This window comes from Neltuma alba, unplaced genomic scaffold (genome assembly GCF_004799145.2).
Source record: "Neltuma alba isolate B1F8T4 unplaced genomic scaffold, ASM479914v2 tig00012894_pilon, whole genome shotgun sequence".
Lineage (NCBI taxonomy): Eukaryota > Viridiplantae > Streptophyta > Magnoliopsida > Fabales > Fabaceae > Neltuma > Neltuma alba.
Genome location: NW_021637266.1, coordinates 208,306 through 232,675, shown reverse-complemented (window position 1 = coordinate 232,675; position 24,370 = coordinate 208,306). Strand labels below are relative to the sequence as shown.

The 24,370-nt window shown below is 34.1% G+C and overlaps 1 protein-coding gene across 1 annotated transcript; it reads right to left on the bottom strand.

The window, feature by feature from the left end:
* Positions 1 to 2,268: 2,268 nt before the first annotated feature.
* On the bottom strand, positions 2,269 to 2,823 carry LOC114732241 (uncharacterized). The gene has a single exon (XM_028919538.1). The coding sequence runs from the start codon at positions 2,821 to 2,823 to the stop codon at positions 2,269 to 2,271; it is 555 nt and encodes a 184-aa protein (XP_028775371.1).
* Between the last annotated feature and the right edge of the window lie 21,547 nt (positions 2,824 to 24,370).

Below are 24,370 nucleotides of genomic sequence, written 5' to 3'. Positions count from 1 at the left end.
TTCTTCTTTTGGCGGTGCCATGGCATGAATTTTTGGAATAATTTCCATCGGGAGTATTGCCTCTAGGCTTCCCAGGCTTCGGCCCCCCGTCTCATTTACTAGTTCCTTAACCTTAAGTTTTGCATCTATTGCAGTTCCAGCAGGTATCTTCTTTACTAACGCTTGTTCATCCTGGATCCATCGGTCTTGCCATACCGTCTCCTCTCCATTTCTAATTTCCACCACCAGGTTCTCCCTCAAGCATTCCTCCATTTTTGCCATTTCTCTCCAGAGCCTTGAGTCGCTTGGTCTAGCTATGAGCCTTCTTTCACACTCTTCCTCTTTTCCATACTTTCCTTTTAGCACCTGCACTCACAAATCATTCTGTTGATTTTGCATTCTCCACAACAGTTTTAACAGGAACGAGTCATTCATTCCTCTAAGTGAGCGCATGTTTAATTCTCCCTCTTCTTTATGTTTACACAGAGTTTCCTATGCAATGGCATGCCATTTCCGTTATCCCTCTTGTTCCCCCTAGATGAACTTCCTCTGTTCTTTTTCAATCTCCTTGATAATTCCTTGTGGTAATCTGTCATGTTGCCTCAGGTATAGTGGCATTGCATTAGTGACTGCTTTCACCAGTGTTACCCTCCCCCCTCCCCGCCATTGATAAGCTTGAAGCTTTCCATCCGTTCAGTCTTCTTCTCACTCATTAACAATGTTTTTATATTTGTCTTTTCTTCTTTTGGGGTGTACAATGTTTGCCCCCAAGTATCTTCCTATACCCTCCACCTCCTTGAAGCTGCTTCTTCTACATATTTCTCTTCTCATTTGCTTGTGAACATTTGTTGAGAAGTATATGTTTGTTTTCTCCTCGCTCACTTTGTGTCCCGATACCTATCCAAAAACCTGTAGGCATTTCATCACAATATCTATCTGTTCAGTGCTCACTTCTGCAAAAAGAATAAGATCGTTAGCAAACATCATATGTGTTATTATTGGGCCTTTTCAGCTTGCTCTCATTCCTCTCCATTTTTTCTCTCTTAAATTGTCTAGGATAAGGTGCGTGAGTTTTTCCATGCCGAGAACAAAGAGGTAGGGAGAGAGAGGGTCTCCTTGTCTGAGTCCCCTTGAAGGATTGAATTCCTCCATCTTTTCACCATGCCAAAGTATACAGGTTGAGGGAGTGGTAACACACTCCATAATTCTGTCTATCATTGTGCCTGGACAGTTAATTTCATTTATGACCCTTCTCAAGAATTTTCAGTTTAGCCTATCATAGGCTTTTTCTAGGTCCACTTTAATTGCCATATAGCCTTTTTTCCCCTTTTTTTCCTTCTCATCGAGTGAACCATTTCATTCATTATGATCACATTATCATGAATGTTTCTTCCTGGGACAAAACTTACCTGGTGGGGTGACACCAGCTTTTGCATTAGTCCCTTGAGTTGCTTCACAATAATCTTTATTAGGCACTTATACACAACATTACAGAGTGAGATTGGACGGAATTGATTAACTTTCTTGGGTGCCTCCACCTTCAGAATCAGCGTGATGAGAGTTCTATTTAGTTCCTTAATCTTTATTGGTTGTTGCCACATTTCTTTCACCGCATAGCAAACACTGGTTTTCACCACTTCCCAATTTTTTTGGAAAAAAATTGCTGGATATCCATCTTCTCCTGGAGATTTAAGGCTTCTAATTCCAAACATTGCTTCTTTCACATCTTCATCTGTGATTGCTTCTTCCAGACTTCTTATCTCTTCCTCATTCAGTCTTGCCCAAGCATTTATATATTTATCCATCTTCTTTGTTGCTCCTCCTCCTTAAATAATTGTTGGAAGGAGTTAAATAGTTCTCCTGTTTTCTCCTTTCCTTCTATCCATACTCCTTGTTGATTTTTCAGCATATGTGCTTAGTTTCCTCTTCTTCTAATATTTGCCTTGGTATGATAATATGATGTGTTCCGATCTCCATCCTTCATCCATCTTGTTCGTGCCTTTTGGAACCAAAACAATTCTTCCTTTGCTAAAATTTCTGCGAGCTCATCCCTCAGGTAGTAATCCAGCTCCTCCAAGTATTTGCTTGGATTATGCTGCATATGTTTTTGTACTTCGTTCAGTCTCCTTAGTAGCTCTTTTTTTTTGTCTTCCTATGTGCCCAAAGACATTTTTGTTCCACTACTGCAGTTTTCCTTCTAGGTTCCTTAATTCCCGTATGACGTTCCCTCTTTCTTCCTAATTTTCTTTCAGCATTTGTTTAAAGTTTGCATGTTGAAGCCAGATGGCCTCAAAGCGAAAGGGCCTGACATTTCTGCTGCATTGTTGGGTGTGTGATGTGTATCACCAAAGGATGATGATTCGACTGGAGTCTAGGCCCAATTTGTACTTGTGCTTCACAAAAGATGTTTCTCCAATCCGCATGGCATAGTACTCTGTCTAGTTTCTTATATAGTCTCCTTGCATGTCCAATGACAGGGCCTTTCCAAGTGTACTTAGGCCCCTCTGTGCTGACTTCTAGTAGGAGACATTCTTCTATGTTTTCACTGAATCTTCTCCACTTGGCATAGTTCTCCTGTCCTCCCCCTGTTTGTTCATCACTGTCTCTTATATCATTGTAATCTCCCGCCAACATCCAGGGTCTTGTAATTCTTTTTGCTATCTCTTTCAAATTCTCCCAGAGGTCCTTTCTTTCTCTTTCCCTGGGGCTTGCATAGATTGCTGTAAACATCCACTTTCTAGCTCCAACTCCCTCCACTTCACAATGTATGTACTGTTTCTGCATTTCTATGGCATGAATTTTGATGTTGTCTTCATCCCATAGTATCCATATTCCCCCTAACATCCCGTTTGCCTCCCTTATTATCTGGTTTTTATATCCCAGTTTTTTTATTACTTTTTGCATCTTATCTCCTCTGCACCTGGTCTCTAATGAAACCACAATTCTCGGTTTGAATTTTTTCCTTAGTTCTTTGAAGGCCAACACAAAATCTTTTCCTGCTGCCCCTCGTACATTCCACGTAATAATCATTAAACAAGATTGAGAAGGCACTGCACACCTTAGCACTACTGTGAAGTGCCAGTCATTTCCACATCCACCTCATGGGGCCTTTCTTCTTCCTGCCACTTTAATTGCTTCTCCTCTTGGGCTCTAATGGAGCGTTCCACATCTAAAAGGCCTAAAGCACCGTCTTCCTCATTTGGGTCTGGGGGTTTAGCCTCATCTAGCTCCATTATAGCATTCACGTGGTCTGGTAGGCTGTCTAGGAAGTGCTCCATGATCGAGTCATCCATCCTTGGCCCATTTGCCGTATCTGGCCCATGCCTACTAGTGTTTACCAATTCCCCGCCCAATTCTTCTCCTGTTTCTGTTGTGTCACTTTTTTAACTTCTCGGCCCACTCAAGTTCTCTTTCTTGCTCTTTATTATGTTCTCCTTTTCTTTGCTCTCCTTCCCCCCCCATTTTTGCTATCTCCACTTGGCCCCACCTGTTGAATTTTGCTCTCCTCTACCTTTCCTTGCTTCCCCTTGTCACTTCTTCTTTCAGTTTGCGCACTTTCCCTAGATCTTTCATTTCCACTTTTTAAACTTTGCTTTCCTTCTTGTTTTCCTCATTTCTTTTTTCCCCTTTCATTTTCTCTTCCCTCTCTTCGGTTCTCTATATTTGACACATCCTCCAAAGGTCTTCTCTCCCTTTCCTCCTCTACTGCCCCTTATATACTATCCCCCTCTGCCATTAGAACGTCAAATCATGAGGTCTGTCCTACTTTTGCCTTAGTAGGGTAGCTCTTTTTCTGACCCTCTCCTTGTCTACTCTCTCGATTGATGGTATTCCATCCTCTTCTTGGTTTTTGTGCTACCATCCATCCTCCAAATATTTCTCCGGGTCCCCCTGTTTTTCCGGCCGCCCTCTCTTCTACCCTCTTTGCTGCCGTACTTGCTTGCTCTTGTGTTTCTTTTTCCTTTACCTTTATCAGACAATGTTCTGAGCTATGCCCAAACCTGCCACAACTGAAGTAGATGGAGTGTAGTCCCTCATACTTGATTTTCAGCTCATTTCCATCTACTGAGTAAGCTGGGAGTAATGGTGCATTCAAATCCACTTCAACACATAACCTTGCAAACATCGTCCTTGCTCTGGTCAACGTCATTTCATCAACCTTAATAGCTCTTCTGATCTATTTTCCCAAGTGATAGAAAAACTTTTTATTATAATAGTCCCCTGGTAGACTTGGCAGGTGCACCCACACTGTTACATTATTGATTGTTTCGTTCCACGGGTTGAAATTTCATTTCCAGGTTTGTACCATTAGGTAGTGATTTCTTACCAACCAGGGCCCTCCTTCTAGTGCAAAATAGTAGTCGTCTAATTCTTTGAAGGTGGCGTGCATGTATCCATTTCCAATACCTGATAGTTCAACATCATCAGACTTTCCCCACATTGCCTGCACTATGCGCCTGAGCTGCATGAATCCTATTGTACCTCCAAGAAGCTTTATAATGAGTGTGTTTTGCCATTTTTTCTCCATTCTCCTTCTTTCCTTTTTTGAGAATTCAATCTTAGGCCCTCATTCTATGTCAGTCACGGTTATCCCTTCTTTTAATTCATTGTCCGGATTCATCATCAGATTACCATCCCAGTCCTCTTCAGCTTGTTTCCTCTCTCTGTCTTGCTTGGGCTTCAGAGCATCCCTGTATGACAGTGCCTCATTTTGTTTCTAAGTGGCCTCGGCTGTTTTTGGTAACATCTAGTTTTCCTCTCTTTGTAGCAGCGATACTTCTCCTGTAAACTCTCCCAGCTTTCTAGGCATTTTTCCTCTTGTTTCATCCTCTTTCTCTTTTGTTTGTTCACTGCCCCACGAGACCATTGGTTCCTTTACGACCCTCTCTGTCGCTTCCTCTATTGTTCTCAGTTCTCTTTCTTTCCCTTGGTTTTCATCCTCATGAGCGTCCATAGGACGATCAGGCGGTTGTTTCCGAGGAGTGTTCTCTTGTGGTAGCATGGAAAATTTTCAAACCTTCTCTCTCTAACTTTCTCTCTCTATTTGCTAACTCAAAATTTCAGTTTGCCAAATTTGGGATGGACACAAAACGGGACTGAAAAAGAAAGCTGCAAATTCTTCTTTTAAAATAAGCAAACGTTGCCGTTTCAATTAAATGGAGGCGGAATGGAAAGGGCATGCAATGGAGAGGTTCCTCGCGGGTCTTGGAGTAGTAATTTTAACATTTTAACTAGAATAGGAGACAAAGAGGAAGGGAGTGTGCTAAGTTTTGCTTTTGCTGTTGTAAATCTCCCAGATTACAGTTCATTATATTTATTTTTTTCTTTCTATTCTTTAGTTATTTTAGATGGATTATATTTCAAAATATTTAGACAGATGCAAAGCTTAATAATCTTGCGAATATAACTTGAGTTGGATTAATTCATGTTGTAGGATCCAGTCCGTTCTTGGCTCCCTAAAAAAAAAAAGTTAATTACATTTTTAAAATGGAAAATAGTTTAATAATTAATCGATGTTAATCGGCAACACAATTAACCACATTGTATATGCAATCTGATGTTTGTGTCATCGTACATTATAAATACGAATGTACCAAACTATTACCTAATGACATTACTCAAGTATATATGTTTTTTAAGAGTAACAAAAAAGCGTATTAATTTTTTGTTTGGCCAGAAGAAAGGGTATTAAGTTAATACCAACACCATATTTGAAAATGAGGAAATAAAATTAGATTTATTTAAATAACACAAACTGTTTTCATATAATGTTCATAAAAAATAAAAAAAGAGTACGTGCATAATCACTGTCACGCTTCCCCATGAATTAATGACATTAAGAAAACACGAGGATCCAAATATTATGCCCCGTTTGGTAGCATGGAATGAGAGAGGAGAAGCGGATATGGAACTCAAAATATGTCCGTTTGGTGCGCTTTAGGACAGTTCTCTGGAATTGCCAGTTCCATAAAAAATGGTGGAACGGCGCCGCACACCCTGCTGAACGCATACCTAAGCAGGCATGCTCATCCCCCAAACCACAGCATTTGGAGGATGAGACCCTCCTTTTGAAAAAAAGATTTTTTGTTTTGTTTTATTTAGATTAATTTTTAATATCTCCAACATCTTAGAACATTTTTCAGTAACATCTAATATCTTAATTAATTAATTTTTAATGTATTTAACATTTTAACTTATTTTTTAGTTACATCTAGTATCATAAATTAATTATTTTTATCGTGTATTCTAAATTAATTAATTTTTAGTATATTTAATATCTTGAAGTATTTTTTAATAATACTCAATATCCCAAATTAATTAATTTTTACCATACCCAACATTTTGAAATATTTTTCTTATAATAGCTAGTATTATAAATTAATTTGTAGTACATCTAACAATTTAAAGTATTTTTTTAGTAATACTCACTAACTAAAAAAATACTCTAAATATATTAAGAATTAATTAATTTAGGATAGTGAATATTACTGAAAAATATTCTAGAATGCTAAATACAAGTTAATCCAAATAAAAAAAATAGGGTTAATTAATCCGTAAGTCTTTATAGTTTTAACGAATTTTGAATCAGGTCTCTATAATTTTTTTTTTATCAGGTCCTTATACTTTTACCTTTTTTTAATTAGATCCTTGTATTTATTTTTCTTTTAATTAAGTCTTTATAATTTCACTAAATTTTTAATCAGGTCTATGTAGTTTTAATTTTTATTTATTAATTAAATATAAGCTTAATTAAATAGATTAATACTGAAACATAAAATATTAATAATTAAATTAAATTATAATTATGTAATAAAAAAGTAATAGAATTAATTAATTCAGGAAATTTTTTTAAAACAATTAATTTTTTTGCTAAAAAAATTAAAATCATTATAATAATTCAATATCTTTAGAATATTATTGTTTATAAACTAATATTAAATAATATATACTATTTTATGTTTATACAATAGTACTATTAGAATGTATAAAAAAGAATAAAAATTCAGGGATTTAATTAAAAATAAGGTGAACTTATAAGTACTTGATAAAAAAAAAATAAATACAAGAACCTAATTAAGAACAGGTAAAAGTATAAGGACCTGATTCAAAATTAGTTGAAATTATAAGGAGCTGTGATTAATTATTCCAAAAAAATAAAATTAATTAATTTTTAAAAAAAAAAAAAAGGGGGAGAGAGAGAGAGGGACTGGGACATCACCACCCAAACGCTGAGCATTCCCGGCTCATCGATCGATAAGCGGTGCAGGTGACGGAGGACGGCGGGTGGAGCTTCGACTTCAGATCTGCAATGGAGGACGGCGGACCTTCTTTTTCTTCTCCTTCTCTCTCCTCAGAGCTGTAATGGCGAAGGGGGACGACGGACGGCACCGATGGAGGACGGCGAACCTTGTGGCTTCTCCTTCTTCCTCTTCAGATCGGCGACGGAGGACCGCCCTTAGACTTCTGACCTTCTTTGTCTTCTCTGTTTTTCCTTTGTCTGCTCCATCTTCTTTTGATCACTGGCAATGCCGGAGGAGAATGCGATGGCAATCTTCAGATTCTTCTTGCTTTGTTGATGGTGTTCATCCTTCTTGCTTTTTATCTTTCTAGTTCGTCTGATTATGATCTATTTAGATCTTCTAGTTCTTATTATTTAGATCTATTTTTTTATCATCGATCTGTGATTTAATTATCTGGAGATATATATTTCTTTGATTTCCATTGTTCAATGATGTTCAATGAATTTTATTACTGGCACCATATGACCACTCAAAATACTATTCTTCGACGGTGGTTGTGATGGTCGGACGGTGAGGCTTTGCTTGGGAGGTGGACTTTTTTTTTTTTTTTGCCAAGAGGGGTATTCTGGTATTTTTATAATTTAAATATATATTAAATAAAATTATATTAGACTTTCACATGCATACCAAACACACTTTAAAACTTAGTTTCAATTTTACTTGGGAAAATAACATAAAAATAATATATAAACTTGAAAATTCCCAAATCATCACTTGAATAAGGTAAATTCTATTTTCATCACTTTAGTCCAAATTGGGATTTTCAAGTTAAATGGAATGACCAAACTATCATTATCAATAGCAAAACATGGGCATCACATTCACTTGCATCAGATTAAGTTTGGTAGGAAGGAAAAAAATAGAGAACGTGTGCAATGCTGGATCAAAAGTGAGGAGAAGGTGCTGGTTCGAAAGTGTAAGTACTTTTTTGAAATCATATAAATTTTTTCATCCTCCTAATATCACTGTGGTGTTCTACTTTTTCATTTTCATGGTTTTGGGTCCTGGGTAATCGAAGATTCAGACGGAGCTGAAGTGCAGCATTACAGAAGTCAAAGGTTCTTCAAATTGGGTGTTGGTTCTTCCTTTTTATAGGTGTGAGAACGGTTAGAAATTTGAACATATGGCTTAGTTAGTGTTGGACAGGGTTTGGGTTTTGGGCAAGTTTGAAAATTTTTTAAGAAGCTTGATGATGATTCTGTAGATGGGAGGTCTGAATATGAATACTGAATAGTAATAATTTGTGAACTGTGTGGTTAATAGCGAAAGTATAATTGTAAAACGTTATATTGAAGTTATTAATATAGGAAGTGACTATCTTGGGTTGATTTTGAAAATTGATGAAATACCTTTATTAGGAAACTGACATTTGTAATGATTTTTTTTCTTTTTTGTTGTAGGCTAGAATGCAAAAAAAATGTAATATTGGATTAATATCCTCAAAGGAATTTTTTAAGAATGTTGAAGGGGAAGTCAAATATAATGGTTGGAATGTTAAAGTGAAAATGATAAAATAGGAGATAAGACTTGAAGATCTTAGGTCAATGATATTGGAGTAGTTTGAAATTAATGTAATAGTTGTGGCATGAAAGCTTGTGATCGGTTGCATATTCTATAAATACTGTCAGAGAGGCTCTGGTTTGTGAAGAATATCATTACGGAACTTGTTATTTGCTTTAAATATGTTGTTAATTACTGCAGAACTTGCAATGCAAAAATGTCGTACTTATTCACTATAAAAGTTTTGTTAATGTTCATTATCTCTATTAACAATTGTCATATAGTGGTTAACAAGTTGATTATCTCTATTAACAAGTTCAGTATCACCTTTAACAACTGGAATTTAAGGAAATGCAAAAATGGCATTTTTAACGTTGTTAACAATTTTACTATAACTATTAATAACTTCTGTATAGTCATTAACCACCTCATATCAAAGCTTATTAGAACTTGGAGAGAAAGGTTGTATAATCATGAATGGGGAATTTTACAACTCTCGTATAGCAGTTAACAAGTGTACTATCTCTGTTAACAACTGGAATTCGAGGAAATGTAAAAGGGGCCAATTTTACAACTTCAGTGATGCTGTTAACAACTTTAGTATAACTATTAATAGCTCATGTATAGCCATTAACCACCTCATATCAGAGCTTGTTAGGACTGGAAGAGATAGGTTGTATAATCATGAATAGGAAATTTTACAACTCTTGTATAACAGTTAACAAGTTCATTATCTCTGTTAACAACTTGAGTATCGCCTTTAACAACTAGAATTTGAGGAAATGCAAAAGTGGCCAATTTTACAACTTCAGTAACGTTGTTAACAGTTTTAGTATAACTATTAACAATTCATGTATAGCTATTAACCACCTCACATCAGAGCTTGTTAGAACTAGGAGAGATAGGTTGTATAATCATGAATGAGAAATTTTACAACTTTTGTATAGCGGTTAACAAGTTCATTATCTCTATTAATAATTTTAGTATCCCCTTTAACAACTGGAATTCGAAGAAATGCAAAAATGACTAATTTTACAACTTCAGTGACACTATTAACAATTTCAGTATAACTATTAACAACTCTTGTAAACTCATTACAAAAGTTGAAAAATTCTCAATTTGAAACTTGCACCTGGAAAAGTTGCTGTTAATGTTGTCACTCAAGTTGTTAATACATTACTTCACTTGTTAATTTCATTATAAAAGTTGAAAAAAAATCCCATGAGGTCAAAAAAGTGGTCAAATGTTATTGTATCAGCACAAAACACACATTCAATCGATTTTTTAAATAATGAACATTAACAAAACTTTTATGGTGAATAGGTAGGACATTTTTGCATTGTAAGTTCTGCAATAATTAACAACATATTTAAAGCAAATAACAAGTTCAGTAATGACATTTTTCATGAACCAAAGCCTCACTAACAATATTTACAGAATATACAATCAATGACAAGCTTTCATACCATAACCATTACATTAATTTCAAACTATTCTAATATCATTGACCTCAGATCTTCAAGTTTTATCTCTTCTTTTATCATTTTCACCCTCATATTCTAATCATTATATTTAACTTCCCTTTCAACATTCTTAAAAAGTTCATTTGAGGATGTTGACCCAATATTACATGTCTTTTTGCATTCTAGCATGCACCAATAAAAAAATCATCACAATGTCAGTTTTCTAATAAAGACATTTCATCAATTTTCAAAATCAACCCAACATAGTCACTTCCTATATTAACAATTTCAATATAGCATTTTACAACTACACTTTCGTTATTAACCACGCAGTTCATGGATTATCACTGTTCATATTCAGATTTCCCATATGCAGAATCATCACCGAGCTTCTTCAAAATTTTCCAAATTTGTCCAGAACTCAAATCCTGTCCAACACTAACCTAAGCCATATGTTCAAATTTCTAACTGTTCTCACACCTAAAAAAAAGAAAAGGAAGAACCAACACACAATTTGAAGAACCTTTGACTTTTGTAATATGCCACACTTCAGCTCCTCTGAACCCAAAACCATCAAAATGAAAAAAATAGAACACCACAGTGATGCTAGGATGATGAAAAGAGTTATATGATTTCAAAAAAATACTTACACTTTCAAACCAGCACCTTCTCCTCACCTTCAATCCAGCATTACGCACGTTCTCTGTTTTTTCCTTCCTGCCAGACTTCGGGTGTGTTTGGGTGACACCCCAAACCATGGTTTGGGGACCTAAACCATGGTTTGGGGAATAATCTATCCAAACACCCCCTCCAAAACCAAAACCATGGTTTTGGGCCAAACCCATGGTTTTGGAAAAAGCAAATTTTTTTTACTTTGGGAGAAAAAGGGAGAGTGTGAGGGCCTATGTGATATGTATCTTGTTTTATTTTTTTTATAAACATATTTTTTATAAATATATTTAATCTTATATTTTATAAATATATATAAACATTAATTATTTATTAATTATATTATCTTATGTATTATTAATTATGTTGGTAAAAAACATATTATTAACAATTTTATTCCTTCAAATTAAAATATATCATAAATCTATTTTTTTTTCTGTAATTATCATATTAATTTATGTCTTTTTTTAGTAATTTCATTTGTATATATAAAAAGTGCTTCTGATAACAACTATCCAAACACTCTCACTTCTTAGAATCACTTTTTTACAAAATCTATTCTTCACAGAATCTATTTTCCTCAGAATCTATTCTCCAGAATCACTTTTCCAAACCACGGTTTGATTTCATCCACTGCAAGTAAATGTGGTGCCCATGTTTTGTAATTGATAAAGAAGTTTGGTCATTCAATTTAACTTGAAAATCTCAATTGGTCTGAAGTGATGAAAATGGGATTACCTTATTTAAGTGATGATTTGGGATTTTCAAGTTATATATCATTTTTATGTCATTTTTTCATTTTACTTTCCACTTTCATCAAAAAACTCTTACATCATGGCATTAATTTTTTCTCCCAAAAGACAGTCAGTCAAAGGCAGATTAAATGGGAATTTAAAGCTTGTTATTGGAAGCTGCTTTCGTAAGTACGTTTTATTGGTAAATTAGGAAATATATAAGCGGATCACACAGTGTGAGCTTTATTTTTATGTCATTTGTTGATGTATATATTATTTTTCATTTGTTCAACATGGGAAAAAGAGCATTCGTGGACAAAGAAACATAGAAAAGTATAACCACCATTTAATTATTAAAAAAATAATTGGAACGCATACATTCTACTTTAAATTCATAAATAAACATACATGATGGATTACCTTCACTAGATGAACTATATGAATTAATAAACATGCATGTATCTCACTTATTTTGACTAGGAAAAAAAATATTTGCGTTTTGGCCATTAACCCTTAAAGTCTCATCGGATGAATTTGCTTTCTACTAATATTAATACACAAATGTGATCCAGCAACAGAGTTCGCTCAGATGCATAGAAAAATGATATAATAAAAGCAAAAGCAAAAAGAACAATTGCAGTAGTTGAAACTCTTCTAATATATTCATTTAAAATTATATTAATGATTTATCTGAAGATAAAAAAAATAACGATAAATTATGTGACACGTTTTACTATCTTTGTTTTTGCTCTTGGTTAGACGCCGACTTTTCTTTTGGTCTGTGCTGCTTATCTAATGCTACTTCTTGTGCTTAATATAAAAACTAGTTTGATTTTTAAGTTGGTCTTAAATATAAGATTCCAATCCATTTTGTTTTTAGATTTATTTATTTTTTCAAAGTAATCTTTATAGTAGTTCCTCGTGTTAAAAATTTCATCAAATGGTAGTTCTAGCTAATATACATAATTAGTAAAGATATTCTATGAAAGACAACACTTATTTATTACAAATGACTAACTTAATAAAATTTCTTAATCTATTCAAATTAGTCAATTAGTTTTTTTATTAAAGATCAGAAGTAGTATATTTCTATCTTTCTTACATTTTAATACATACGCGTGCATGCATAAATAATACGCATTTTTTATGATATACATTTGATGATTTATCTCCTATTATAAGCAAAATATACTTGCAATCTTCACAATCTCCTGATCCATGCGATCAAGACTCCATCAACGTAATATCAAAATCAACATATTAGTTCCGCCATTTTGGAAAAAGATGAAGTTCTGCCCCAATATCACTTGTAGAAATATTCTTTAGGGACAATAATAAAAAAAATGCTTGTTAAATTTTAAAAACAATTTAAAGATTTTGACTTGTCAAAACCATTACAAAATAATAACAGTCTTTACAAGAATAGTCGACATGACCTTTTTTTTTTAAAAATTCAACAGGTATTTTTTTGTCATATTTTTCTATTTTTTATGATTGTACAGATAATTTCTGAATTTTATAAGAATCCTTTTTTACATCTTTGGTATATCCAATATTCATTGCTTAACAGAATCAATTTCAGCCTTGTTTTAAAATCCGAATATCAGAGATAGGCGTTTTTACAATTTTTATTTTATTTTATTTTTCAAAAAATTTGCCGTGACTTTCAGTTTTTAATAGTAGCTAATCACAACCCTCTAACCATAATGTGTGTTTGGATAAAACCAAACCGTGGTTTGGAAAATGATTCTGGAGAATAGATTCTGGGTAGAATAGATTCTGTGAAGATAGATTTTGTAAAAAGTGATTTGAGAAGTGAGAGTGTTTGGATAGTGTTATCAGAAGTACTTTTTATATATACAAATTACTAAAAAAAGACATAAGTTAATATGATATTACAGACAAAATAGATTTTATGATATATTTTAATTTGAAGGAAAAAATTGTTAATAATATATTTTTTTACCAACATAATTAATAATACATAAGATAATATAATTAATAAATAATTAATATGTATATATATTATATAAAATAAGATTAATATGTTTATAAAAAAATATGTTTATAAAAAAATAACAAGATACATATCCTATAGGCTCTCACACTCTCCCTTTTTTTCTCCAAAGCAAAAAAATTTTGCTTTTTTCAAAACCATGGTTTTGGAACCAAAACCATGGTTTTGATTTTTGGGGGGCTGTTTGGGTGACTTATTCTCCAAACCATGGTTTGGGTCCCCAACCATGGTTGGGGTGTCACCCAAACACAGCTGTAACAATATTATTGTTCCTGCCAAAGTGGTTGTCTGTTGGCCCGATCTTTTTACAAGGCAATCGTGTTCTTGTGGAGAATTAGAGCATTGTCGAGCTTTAGGTAATGAATAGAAGGTCTAAGGAATTTTTCAGATGGATTTGTTTATCTCTTAAAATCAAGGAACTTGCAATCATGAATCTTTATAACCATTTCATCGGAAGTGAATTGGATGCTTTTGAAAAGAATGATTTCAATTCACTTAAAAGTGCATTTGAATCTAGGAACCCATTACAACTTGTAAGTTTAATTGATTTACTTATAAATTATACTGCTTGGAATGTTTATAAAAATGCAAACATTGAAATTCATATTTCTATAATTTTGTTTAAAATTTACCTTGAATGTTTTGGAAAGTTTAACCCAAGAATAGGTATATAAATGAATGCAGTGACATTTTTTAATTGTTCCCAGCAGCGTCTTGATGTCCAAAGGTTTTTCTAATCTGTTTAACTGGTCAAGGGACTGATTGCATTGCCTTTTAATGTTTGTGTTGTGAAGTCAATTGCAATACGTATGATTTATTATTAAATTTGTCCACGCATATGGAACTCTTATTGCGGCCAAATTCAGCAAAACCATTTCAACGAGTCAACATTGAGAATATAAAATATGCTGATGAGAGGCTTTAGGATAACTCTTACTGGGCAAAGGTGTGATAACTGGTAGTGGCCATGAATTTGAATTTACTCTGTCGAATTTCCGAACAAATAATTAATGATGTATTTTTCTCTGCAGGATGGTGCTGAAACTGGTTATGGTGTAAAAGCTGAAGAAATTCTTGGCCAGGTTAGAGGAAGGTATGCTATCTAAATGGACGATGTTCAATATACTGCTTGCTCTGTTTTTTCTTTTTTGGGGGGGGGGGGGGGAGAGCAAGGGAATTTACATTTATTTATGCTCCTGATTGAGTCGCTTATTGCTTCTGGATAAGAACACGCTGATTATTATTTTCGGAGTGCTATGCCAAGTATTGTGCTGCCATGAAAATTTTACTTTTGTGTTGTGCCGAAAGAAGATCGAGCCAGTTCAGACACAACTTTTACAGATCTTCGATTTCTATTCAGTGCGTTTAAATTTAATCTTCATTTTTATATGATGGTTTAAATGATTCTATTTCCTGCTTGCATACATGTTCACGATTTATTCATTATATATGTTGATAATCAGTACAAAACTTCAATACTTGATCAAGTGGCCCTATGATTCCTGTTGTATACTTTCTAATTCATTGACCCAAGAAAACGATAAAATAGATTAAAATGTTGTATTTAGGATAAAAATTACTCCTCTGGTCCTTGATATAACACCTGCTTAATTAATTTGATTAAATTAAGAAAGTTAGGTAAGTTAGTTAGTTATAAAAAATATGATATGTTTTTCCTAAAACACCATAATCATCTTTCTTAATATTATCTCTTCCTCTTCTACTTGATTATGGTTGAGGGAGTATCCACAGGGATAATTTAGAAAAAATTGATAAATATAAGAAATAGATCTTATAATTAGCACTAAAATTAACTCAATAATTAGATCCTATATTAAGGACGGGAGGAATAATTTTAAGTAACCGAATAGTAACTTGTATGAGTAAAGAAGGAAAATTAATTTGACACGCAAGCAACTTACAGATTGCCCAAGCGTGTTCTATAAGACCCAAGGGATAGAGTAATACAAAATGAATATGTTGTTTATTCCTAACTCTAATCTGATCTTGTGTTAAAATAAGGTCGTAATTTGTAGTAGGCTTATTTGCTTCATATTGGTAACAATAGGATTCAAAGAACCAAAAACACAAATTCCAACTGTTGAGGAGCTGAGAATATAGCTGCTTCTTACGATTGAGATTTGACGGTTGATTTTACAAGTTGTGCTGGGTTTTCTGCAACCGACGTGAAACAAATTTAATTTCTAAGCCGAATCCCAATACGGACTCAGCTTTGATCGAGTCAGTACTTTCACTGTGTTTTCTTTCATAAAAAGAGTTTCTCTATCATTATTGTAAACTAATGAGAACAAAAACTATGGAATGTTATTAATGATCGATAAAGATGCAATAACCCTATTAGGTTAACCGAATCCCACATTGAGAGATAACTGACAACCCAATACTATTGGGATTAAATTCACATCCCAAAACTAAACACATATTACATTAGACTTTTTATATAGAGCCTATCTCAGTTATTAGCTAATGACACTTTTATCTTTCTCCAACAATTATCACTATGAGCTTTGGACATCTTAGAGGCTTATGCGTGGGGTAAACAGCTAGAGCCAACTGAGAAAGAGAATGTAAATTGAAGTACTTCGCATCTAAATCGTCACAATCTTTTAAAATTTGTATTTTTATTGAATGAGAATACAAATTAAATTAAAAGAAAATATGATTTTAGCCATAAATATTAAAAACCCAATAAGAATCATTCGATTTTTTGCGGAAGGGACAGGCTCTTGTGGAAACGGAAGAACCACACAACGGACCAGTTTTACGTGGGCAAAGAGAAGAGGATAACGATTAGATACATAAAATTACAAATAATGACACGCACATACAAGCCCTATTAATTATTGTCTCCATCCATGCATTTTCAAATTACGATTACGACCATAGAATTGATACCTGCCATATCATTATGCAGAGAAGTGTTTAGAAGAAGAGAAAAAACGTATGCACTAAAAAAATAAAAAAAGAACTTAATTATTCTATTCAATTTGTCATTCCCTCTAAAATGAGAGATCAAATACAACTTTTTTGGTGAAAAAATAGGCAAGGCCCAAAACATTACATTAAACAAAAGTTATAGGTTAAATTACATAAAACTCTTAAATTTTGGACATATGTTTTAACCTTTAAAACTTAGTAACCAACCCACTTAATTGAGCTTTTTAACTCCATATGATGATATGAATAAATCCCAACAATCAATTATATGTCTTTCTATGCATGTATACAACCCCCTCAAGTTTTGAGTTATATGTATATAAGCGTCCTAAATTTTAATATATATGTACATAAGTAATGAATAAAACTATTAAGAAGAGAGTTATTTACATAAATATAAGAGTTTAAGAGGATTTATTGTAGATTTTTACAAGTTAAAAAGATTATTCATACCTAACATAAAGTTGATCATCAGATCAGTTATGCCTAATTTCTCCTAAACTAGGAGTGAAAAGAAATTGAAATCCCTCAAGTCTGAAAAGGGAGGCTCCAATTTTTTTTTTAAAAACCAGAAAAGCATACTTCAATTACTAATAAGAGACTGAAACAGACAGTTCAACATAAAAGTAAAAGGAAAAAAAACAGTAAGAAAAGGCAGTTAACAAACAAGCTAGAGAGCTGATAAATTAGCTAATACCTTCCCTTTCAGCCTTAGAAAGATTCTGGTCAGAACAGCAATCTTCAGCAAGAGTGGCTTCACGAACGATGATAACAGCTAGAGGAGGTAGAGATTCCAAAATCAGGTTGTTAGGTCCCAACTCCCTTGAAGCTATGGCAGACAAAAGATCGGCAACATCATTTCCCTCATGAGGAATGAGAGAAAAGGAAAAGGAACTTTGATCAGTCACTAAATGAAAGATCTCAGCAAACAAACCATGCAGTAGCCAAGGGCAAAACCGAGACGATTTCTAAATTAAAGCATCAAAAAGATCTTTGCAATCCATCTCAATGATAATAGGGAAGCATTGCTATTGCTTAGCTAGAAGGATAGCTTTATGGACAACGAGAAGCTCTGTGTGAAATGCAAAGGAAGCATTTACTTTTTCAACCCAACCTTTAGAAAATAACTAGTTGCACGGGGTATATTTGAGGCAAATAAAGTGAGGTATTTTTGGAATATATTTTATTCACTGTAAAGTTGCAATAGAAATATTTGCAGATGATATTTCAGTCAAGCAGAACAATACATTAAGAACAAATTGGGTGTATAAACCATAGAAACCTAAAGCACTTTTAATAAATCCCTCAAAGCAAAGGGAAACCAAGTAGGAATAGCAAGAATAATATGTTTTGTCTGAATTCAAGGGTCACCACAAGCTTAAAAACCAATAAATATAAGATTCCTTCGATAACATATCATGCCCATCATTCAGAGTTTAAGCACTACATGTCTCTTCTAAGGACCCAACCTCAATTATGTACATATTCCAGTAGCTACAAGCATGATAGAGTTTCCATAAATCAACCAAAAAAGTGTGCTGCAGAAGTAGCTTATTATATAAAAGCTCAAGTAAAATAACAATTGACTAAATAAAATAAATAATGGTAGACATACATTTTCCACAAGCTCCAATGCTAGATCTTTGACTGATTCACCATCAAGATAATATATTGAACCAATCAAATTGCTGAACTTATTATCAACTTCTAGGACAATCTGAACTTGCATATGACCATATAGATATTCAGAAAATTGGTAGAAGTTCACAAAAAAAATGTAATCTTATAGAAGCAGGCCACTCACAATTCAAAAAAAAAAAAAGTCGTTCGTGATCTTCAATAGAAAGTGAAGTAGATGGATATTTAGCACGAGATACATTAGCTGTATCAATCAGTAGTTACTAAATCCATTTGATTGAAAATGTATCAACAGGGACTTGTGTATCACAGGATTTGATATGAAAATTAGGTATCTCTACATCAATTTTCTAACTAAGGCTGCAAATACAAATATGATAATAAGCATTGATAAAGTGTAGGGTAATTAAAACCAAATACTTGTTATCATTTTACATTATGTTCCTTCGTTGAACTGTGATCAAAACCTTATATATTATACCTACAAATTAGATTAAAGAAAGAAAATATTATATACATTAGCAATACGTTTATTTGTCATCATGACTAAGTGGCCTATCCTTGCACAGAGAGAAGAGTCAAACTTGGCCATTTGCTCCACTACATTCAGTATCCATAGCATCACAAGTGGTGCCATTGATGGTCTGCCTATTGTTCATTCCTCACCAATTAATGCCTTCCAAATACTACTTTTGTATAGTTGATATTGCAGGAATATAATTTTTTTCATCAAACCGCTATCAATATGTAAGAAAATGACAACTGAAATGTGCAAACTTGAGAATCTACTCTAGCCTTGCGAGAACTTCAGGTTAACTTCTCTAAACTGTCTTCACACAATCACTTCAAATGAAACTAAAACTCCCCAATTCTCAAGCCTGCAAACACACGAAACTGGCCACGATCTTAGACATGAAGCGCTCCCACTGGACAAGGCATACCCCGAAACATGGCACTAATGTTTATTTTAGAAATATGTCTGTTTTTATGAAATTTTAATTTTAATTTATTATTTGAAAGATTATTAAATCTTTTAATATTAATATTAATTTATTATTTGAAAGATTATTAAATAACTCTGCCTATATTGTATAGCCGGTCCCAAGCCCGGATAAAGGAGGAAGGTTGTGTTAGGCCCTCGACAACCAACGTAAAAACCCGTCGAATCTCATGAATATGGATCAACGAAGTAATTACGCTAATGCTAGGTCATTGCCTAGAAGTGACGCGCTGTATGGCTCGAGTACAGTGAGAAATGAGCTAAAGCTGCTGCATCATCGTCCGGATGTAGTGTTAAATGAGCGAGGGCTACCGCACTCTCTTAGACGAAGGCGGCTAAAGAAGTTAGTTCATGAGACTGAGATTAGATTTGGCACTTGAAATATTGGGACGCTGAATGAGAAATCTATGGAAGTAGCAGAAGTTATGAGGGACAGAAAGATTAATATCTTGTGCCTCCAAGAAACCAAATGGACTAGAAAAGTTGTCAAGGAACTTGGAGAGTATAAACTTTGGTATACAGGAAATGTGAGTGCAAGGAATGGGGTTGGTATCATCGTTGATGGAACATGGAAAAGAAACGTGGTAGAGGTTAAAAGGTTTGAGGACAGAATAATATCGTTAAGAGTAATTGTTAGAAAAGATACTATCAATATCATTAGTGCCTATGCACCTCAGGTTGAGGCAGAGACACACCTTAAAGATAAGTTCTGGGAAGATATGGAGGGGTTGGTTCAAAGCATACCACTCGAAGACAAATTTTTTATCGGTGGGGACCTTAATGGACATGTCGGTAAGGAAGCAGGACAATTCAGTGGGGCCCATGGTGGTTTTGGTTTTAGGGAGCTTAATAGTGGAGGACAATCTATTCTCGACTTTTCTCTTGCATATAATCTTAAGATTATCAGCACTTGTTTTAAGAAGAGAGAGGAGCATTTAATCACGTACAAAAGTGGTGTCTCAAAATCACAGATTGATTTCTTTTTGGTTAAGAATCCAGACAGAAGATTGTGTACTAATTACAAAGTGATTCCAGGAGATGGGGTGACTGCCCAACATAGAGTACTTATTCTTGATGTACGTTTTAAGAGTACCAGGCAAAAGTACCATCAAGTGGTAAAACCCAGGGTTATGTGGTGGCAGTTAAAGGGTGAGAAACGAGAGTTATTCAAAAGGACCCTCATGGAGGAAGGGATTTGGGAGTCGCAGGGAAATGCAAACATGATGTGGGAAGAGATAGCTATAAGGGTTCGTTTGGTAGGTAAAGAAATTTTGGGAGAATCCAAAGGTCCTGGTCAGAGAGATAAGGAGACTTGGTGGTGGGATAAGAGTGTGCAAGAGAAAGTCAAACAGAAAAGATATTGTTTTAAGGTCATACACTCGTGCAATAGTGTAGAAAACTGAGAAAAGTATCAGTTGGCTAAAAAAGAGACGAAGAAAGCAGTGAGCGAAGCACGTACTAAAGCTTATGAAGGGTTTTATCAGGAGTTAGGAACAAAGACGGGAGAAAGAAATATTTACAAGATTGCGAAGCAAAGGGAGAGGAAAAAGAGAGATTTGGACCAAGTAAAGTGTATAAAGGATGAAGATGGTAAAGTGTTAGTTACTGATGGTGATACTAAGGACAGATGGGAGGCCTATTTTTACAAGTTGTTTAATGAGGGAAGCAATTATGCGACTCAGGACTTACAGGACTTGCTAATTAATGAAGATGATCAAAATTTGGCTTTCTACCGCAGGATCCGTATCGGAGAGGTTAAGGCAACTCTCAAGAAAATGGACAATAGAAAAGCCATTGGGCCTTATGGTATCCCTATTGAAGTTTGGAAATGTCTGGGAGATGAGGGTGAAGTGTGGCTAACCAAGCTTTTTAATGAAATTTTACGCTCTAAGAATATGCCGGATGAGTGGAGGAGAAGCATTTTAGTTCCTATTTACAAGAATAAAGGAGACATTCAAAACTGTGCAAGCTATAGACAGATAAAACTTATGAGTCATACAATGAAGTTGTGGGAAAAAGTGATGGAATATAGGTTGAGGCTGGAGACTTCTATTTCAGAAAACCAATTTGGATTTATGCCAGGGAGATCCACTTCGGAAGCAATCTATTTACTAAGAGGGTTAATGGAAAGATATAGAAGTAAAAGAAGAGATTTGCATATGTTCTTTATTGACTTAGAAAAGGCTTACGATCGTGTGCCAAGAGAAGTAATGTGGAAGGTTTTGGAAGAAAAAAAAAAGGTGTACGGGTTACTTATATCAAAGTCATACAAGATATGTATGAGGGGGTAACTACCAGTGTAAGAATGCCTGGAGGTGAGACAAAGGACTTCCCTATTCAGATTGGCCTATATCAGGGATCCTCTTTGAGTCCGTACTTGTTCAACATTGTTTTGGATGTTCTAATTGAACCTATTCAAGAAAGAATTCCTAAGTCCATGCTTTTCACGGATGATATAGTTCTCATGGAGGAATCAAAAAAAGAGATTAACACTAGATTGGAGTTATGGAGAAGGACGTTGGAGTCGAAAGGTTTCCACTTGAGCAGGAACAAAACAGAATATATGCATTGTGATTTTGGGGGAAGGCAAGACAATGGGGATTTGGAGGTGAAGATGGGGGAGCAAATCATTCCTCAAATATCAAAGTTTAAATACCTAGGATGCATTATACAGGAGGATGGGGAAATTGATGGAGACGTTTCTCATAAAATACAAACTGGCTGGTTAAAGTGGAGGAAAGCTACCGGAGTTATTTGCGATAAGAAGGTACCTGAGAAACTTAAAGGAAAATTTTATTAGACTGCTATAAGACCGGCTATGTTGTATGGTAGTGAATGTTACGCAATAAAGGGAAAACAAGAACACAAAATTGGGGTAGCAGAAATGAGGATGTTGAGATGGATATGTGGTCATACAAGAAAAGATAGGATTCGAAATGAAAATATCAGAGCAAGAGTCGGTGTGGCACCTATCCAAGAGAAAATGGTTGAAAATCGCTTAAGATGGTTTGAACATGTGCAGAGAAGGCCATTGGAGGCCCCGGTGAGGAGGGCGGATCAGACAAGATGGAGTCTCATAAAAAGGAACAGAGGAAGACCAAGAAGAACGCTTAATGAGGTCATTAAATGAGATCTCCTAGTCAACAACATATCTAAGGACTGGGTTGTTGATAGAGCACGATGGCGTCGTGTGATTCATGTAGCCAACCCCACCTAGTGGGATAAGGCTTGTTGTTGTTGTATTTGAAATATTATTAAATGTAATTTAAAATTTGAAATATTAATTTGAACCCAAAGAGTAACCAATTGTTGCTTTTTAATGAAATATTAGTTTTAATTCAAAATTTAAAATATTAATTAAATTAATTTAAAATATAAAATATTAACTTAAAATCAGAAAACTATCCAAAATAAAGCCTTAAAATACGGCAAAAGTCACAACCACAGAGATTTCTTCAAATTTTCATTTTTATTAAAAAAAATTTCTTATGTATCTATGATGGCAGTGTGTCACGTGGCATGCTGTTAGCATGCAGTTCCCCCAACGGCACCTTTTTTGAAATTAATGATCCTAACTAAACAAAAAATATTACTTCACTTAAGTATAATTAAAAAAATGCGCACGTTCAAACTTAAAAGAGATAATTTTTTTAATTTAACAGCCACCATATATTGAAAAAATAGCCCATGTTCAAAATTACTTGAAATGAGGAAATTAAAAATAAATTTGTAACATGATATCTGCATATTTTTTGCATATAAAAATTCAGTATATTTATTTTTGAGAAAAGCCTGTCACGTGGCATAATGCAAACATGTTTTGGTCAAAAAACTGTCCACGTTCACCCCTTAAAATGGATGATATTTTAATTTATTAGCTAGCATATATTTAGAAAACTACACACATTCAAAATTACTTGTAATCATAAATTAGAAATAAATCTGAAACATGGGATCTTTTTTTTTTTTTTTCGTGTCATACATAAGCGGTTCTATAAATCGTGCCCACATTTATAATGAAACTATCCACCCACATTTCATAGTGTATGATCCAAAACATGGGGTGTGGCCTTTTTTTTTTTAAAGAAAAGAAAAAACATTTATCTTATTATTGATGATGTCACGCGTCGTGCTGTCAGCTACTCATGTCTTATATTCTACTTTAATATATTAATAGATTTCTCTGAATTCCTACAAATCACCCCAATACCAGCTTTGTCATTAGTTTTGCAGAAAGCATCATCACAATTAATCTCAAAAGAATTCAAGAGGGAGGCTCCAGTTGGCAAAGCAATCGCTCGCACACGTTATTTTCAAGTATGGGCATAATTTGTTATTAGTTACACGATTTTGTCAAAGGAAATTAGGATGTTATTTTTTTTAGAAAGAATCCCACAAAAAAAATTTTAAATTATTAAATCTTAAATCAGATTTGATAATAATATTTTAATAGATTTTGATCATAATAAAATTATAAATAACAGCATATTTTTATAAGAATTCTTTATTTGCACTATAGTAACTTTAACTCCTTTTTGTGAGATTTTTTCTCTATTTTTCTGCTTGTAAGTTTTCATTTTCAGTACTAACACAGTATGACAGCAATAACGTCATCATCTGACAACGACATGGGCACAAGGCAACACGTGTGATGTTTCTGAGTGAATTAAACGGAAGTATTGTTGAGGAGGCTTTGCTTTGCGGTCAACTTTCAAAGAAAATTGACCAAGACAGCTGGCTTATAATAATTCACAATACCAACATCACAATAGGCCATGCAAATAATGAATCAAATTTCAAATTCAAAGTGAAAATCTCTAGCTCTCCCCATCCGGTTTCCTCTTAATCCATCTATTTTTGCTTCCTACTATCTTATTAGTACGTATATATAAATGTTCTTTTAATTTAGATAATTAACTGTCATTTCTATATAATAATTGAATATAGAATTACTATGAGACCACTCAATGATCCATTAATAGAGGCCAGTCTTCTTTTTTTAATTAAATGCCAAGTGTTTCATGGAAAATTACAGGCACTTGTGGGAGTTCCTCTCGTCAATGGCAGAAATCTCCAAAGTCTCTCACACGTTGGAAAAGCTAGGTATATAT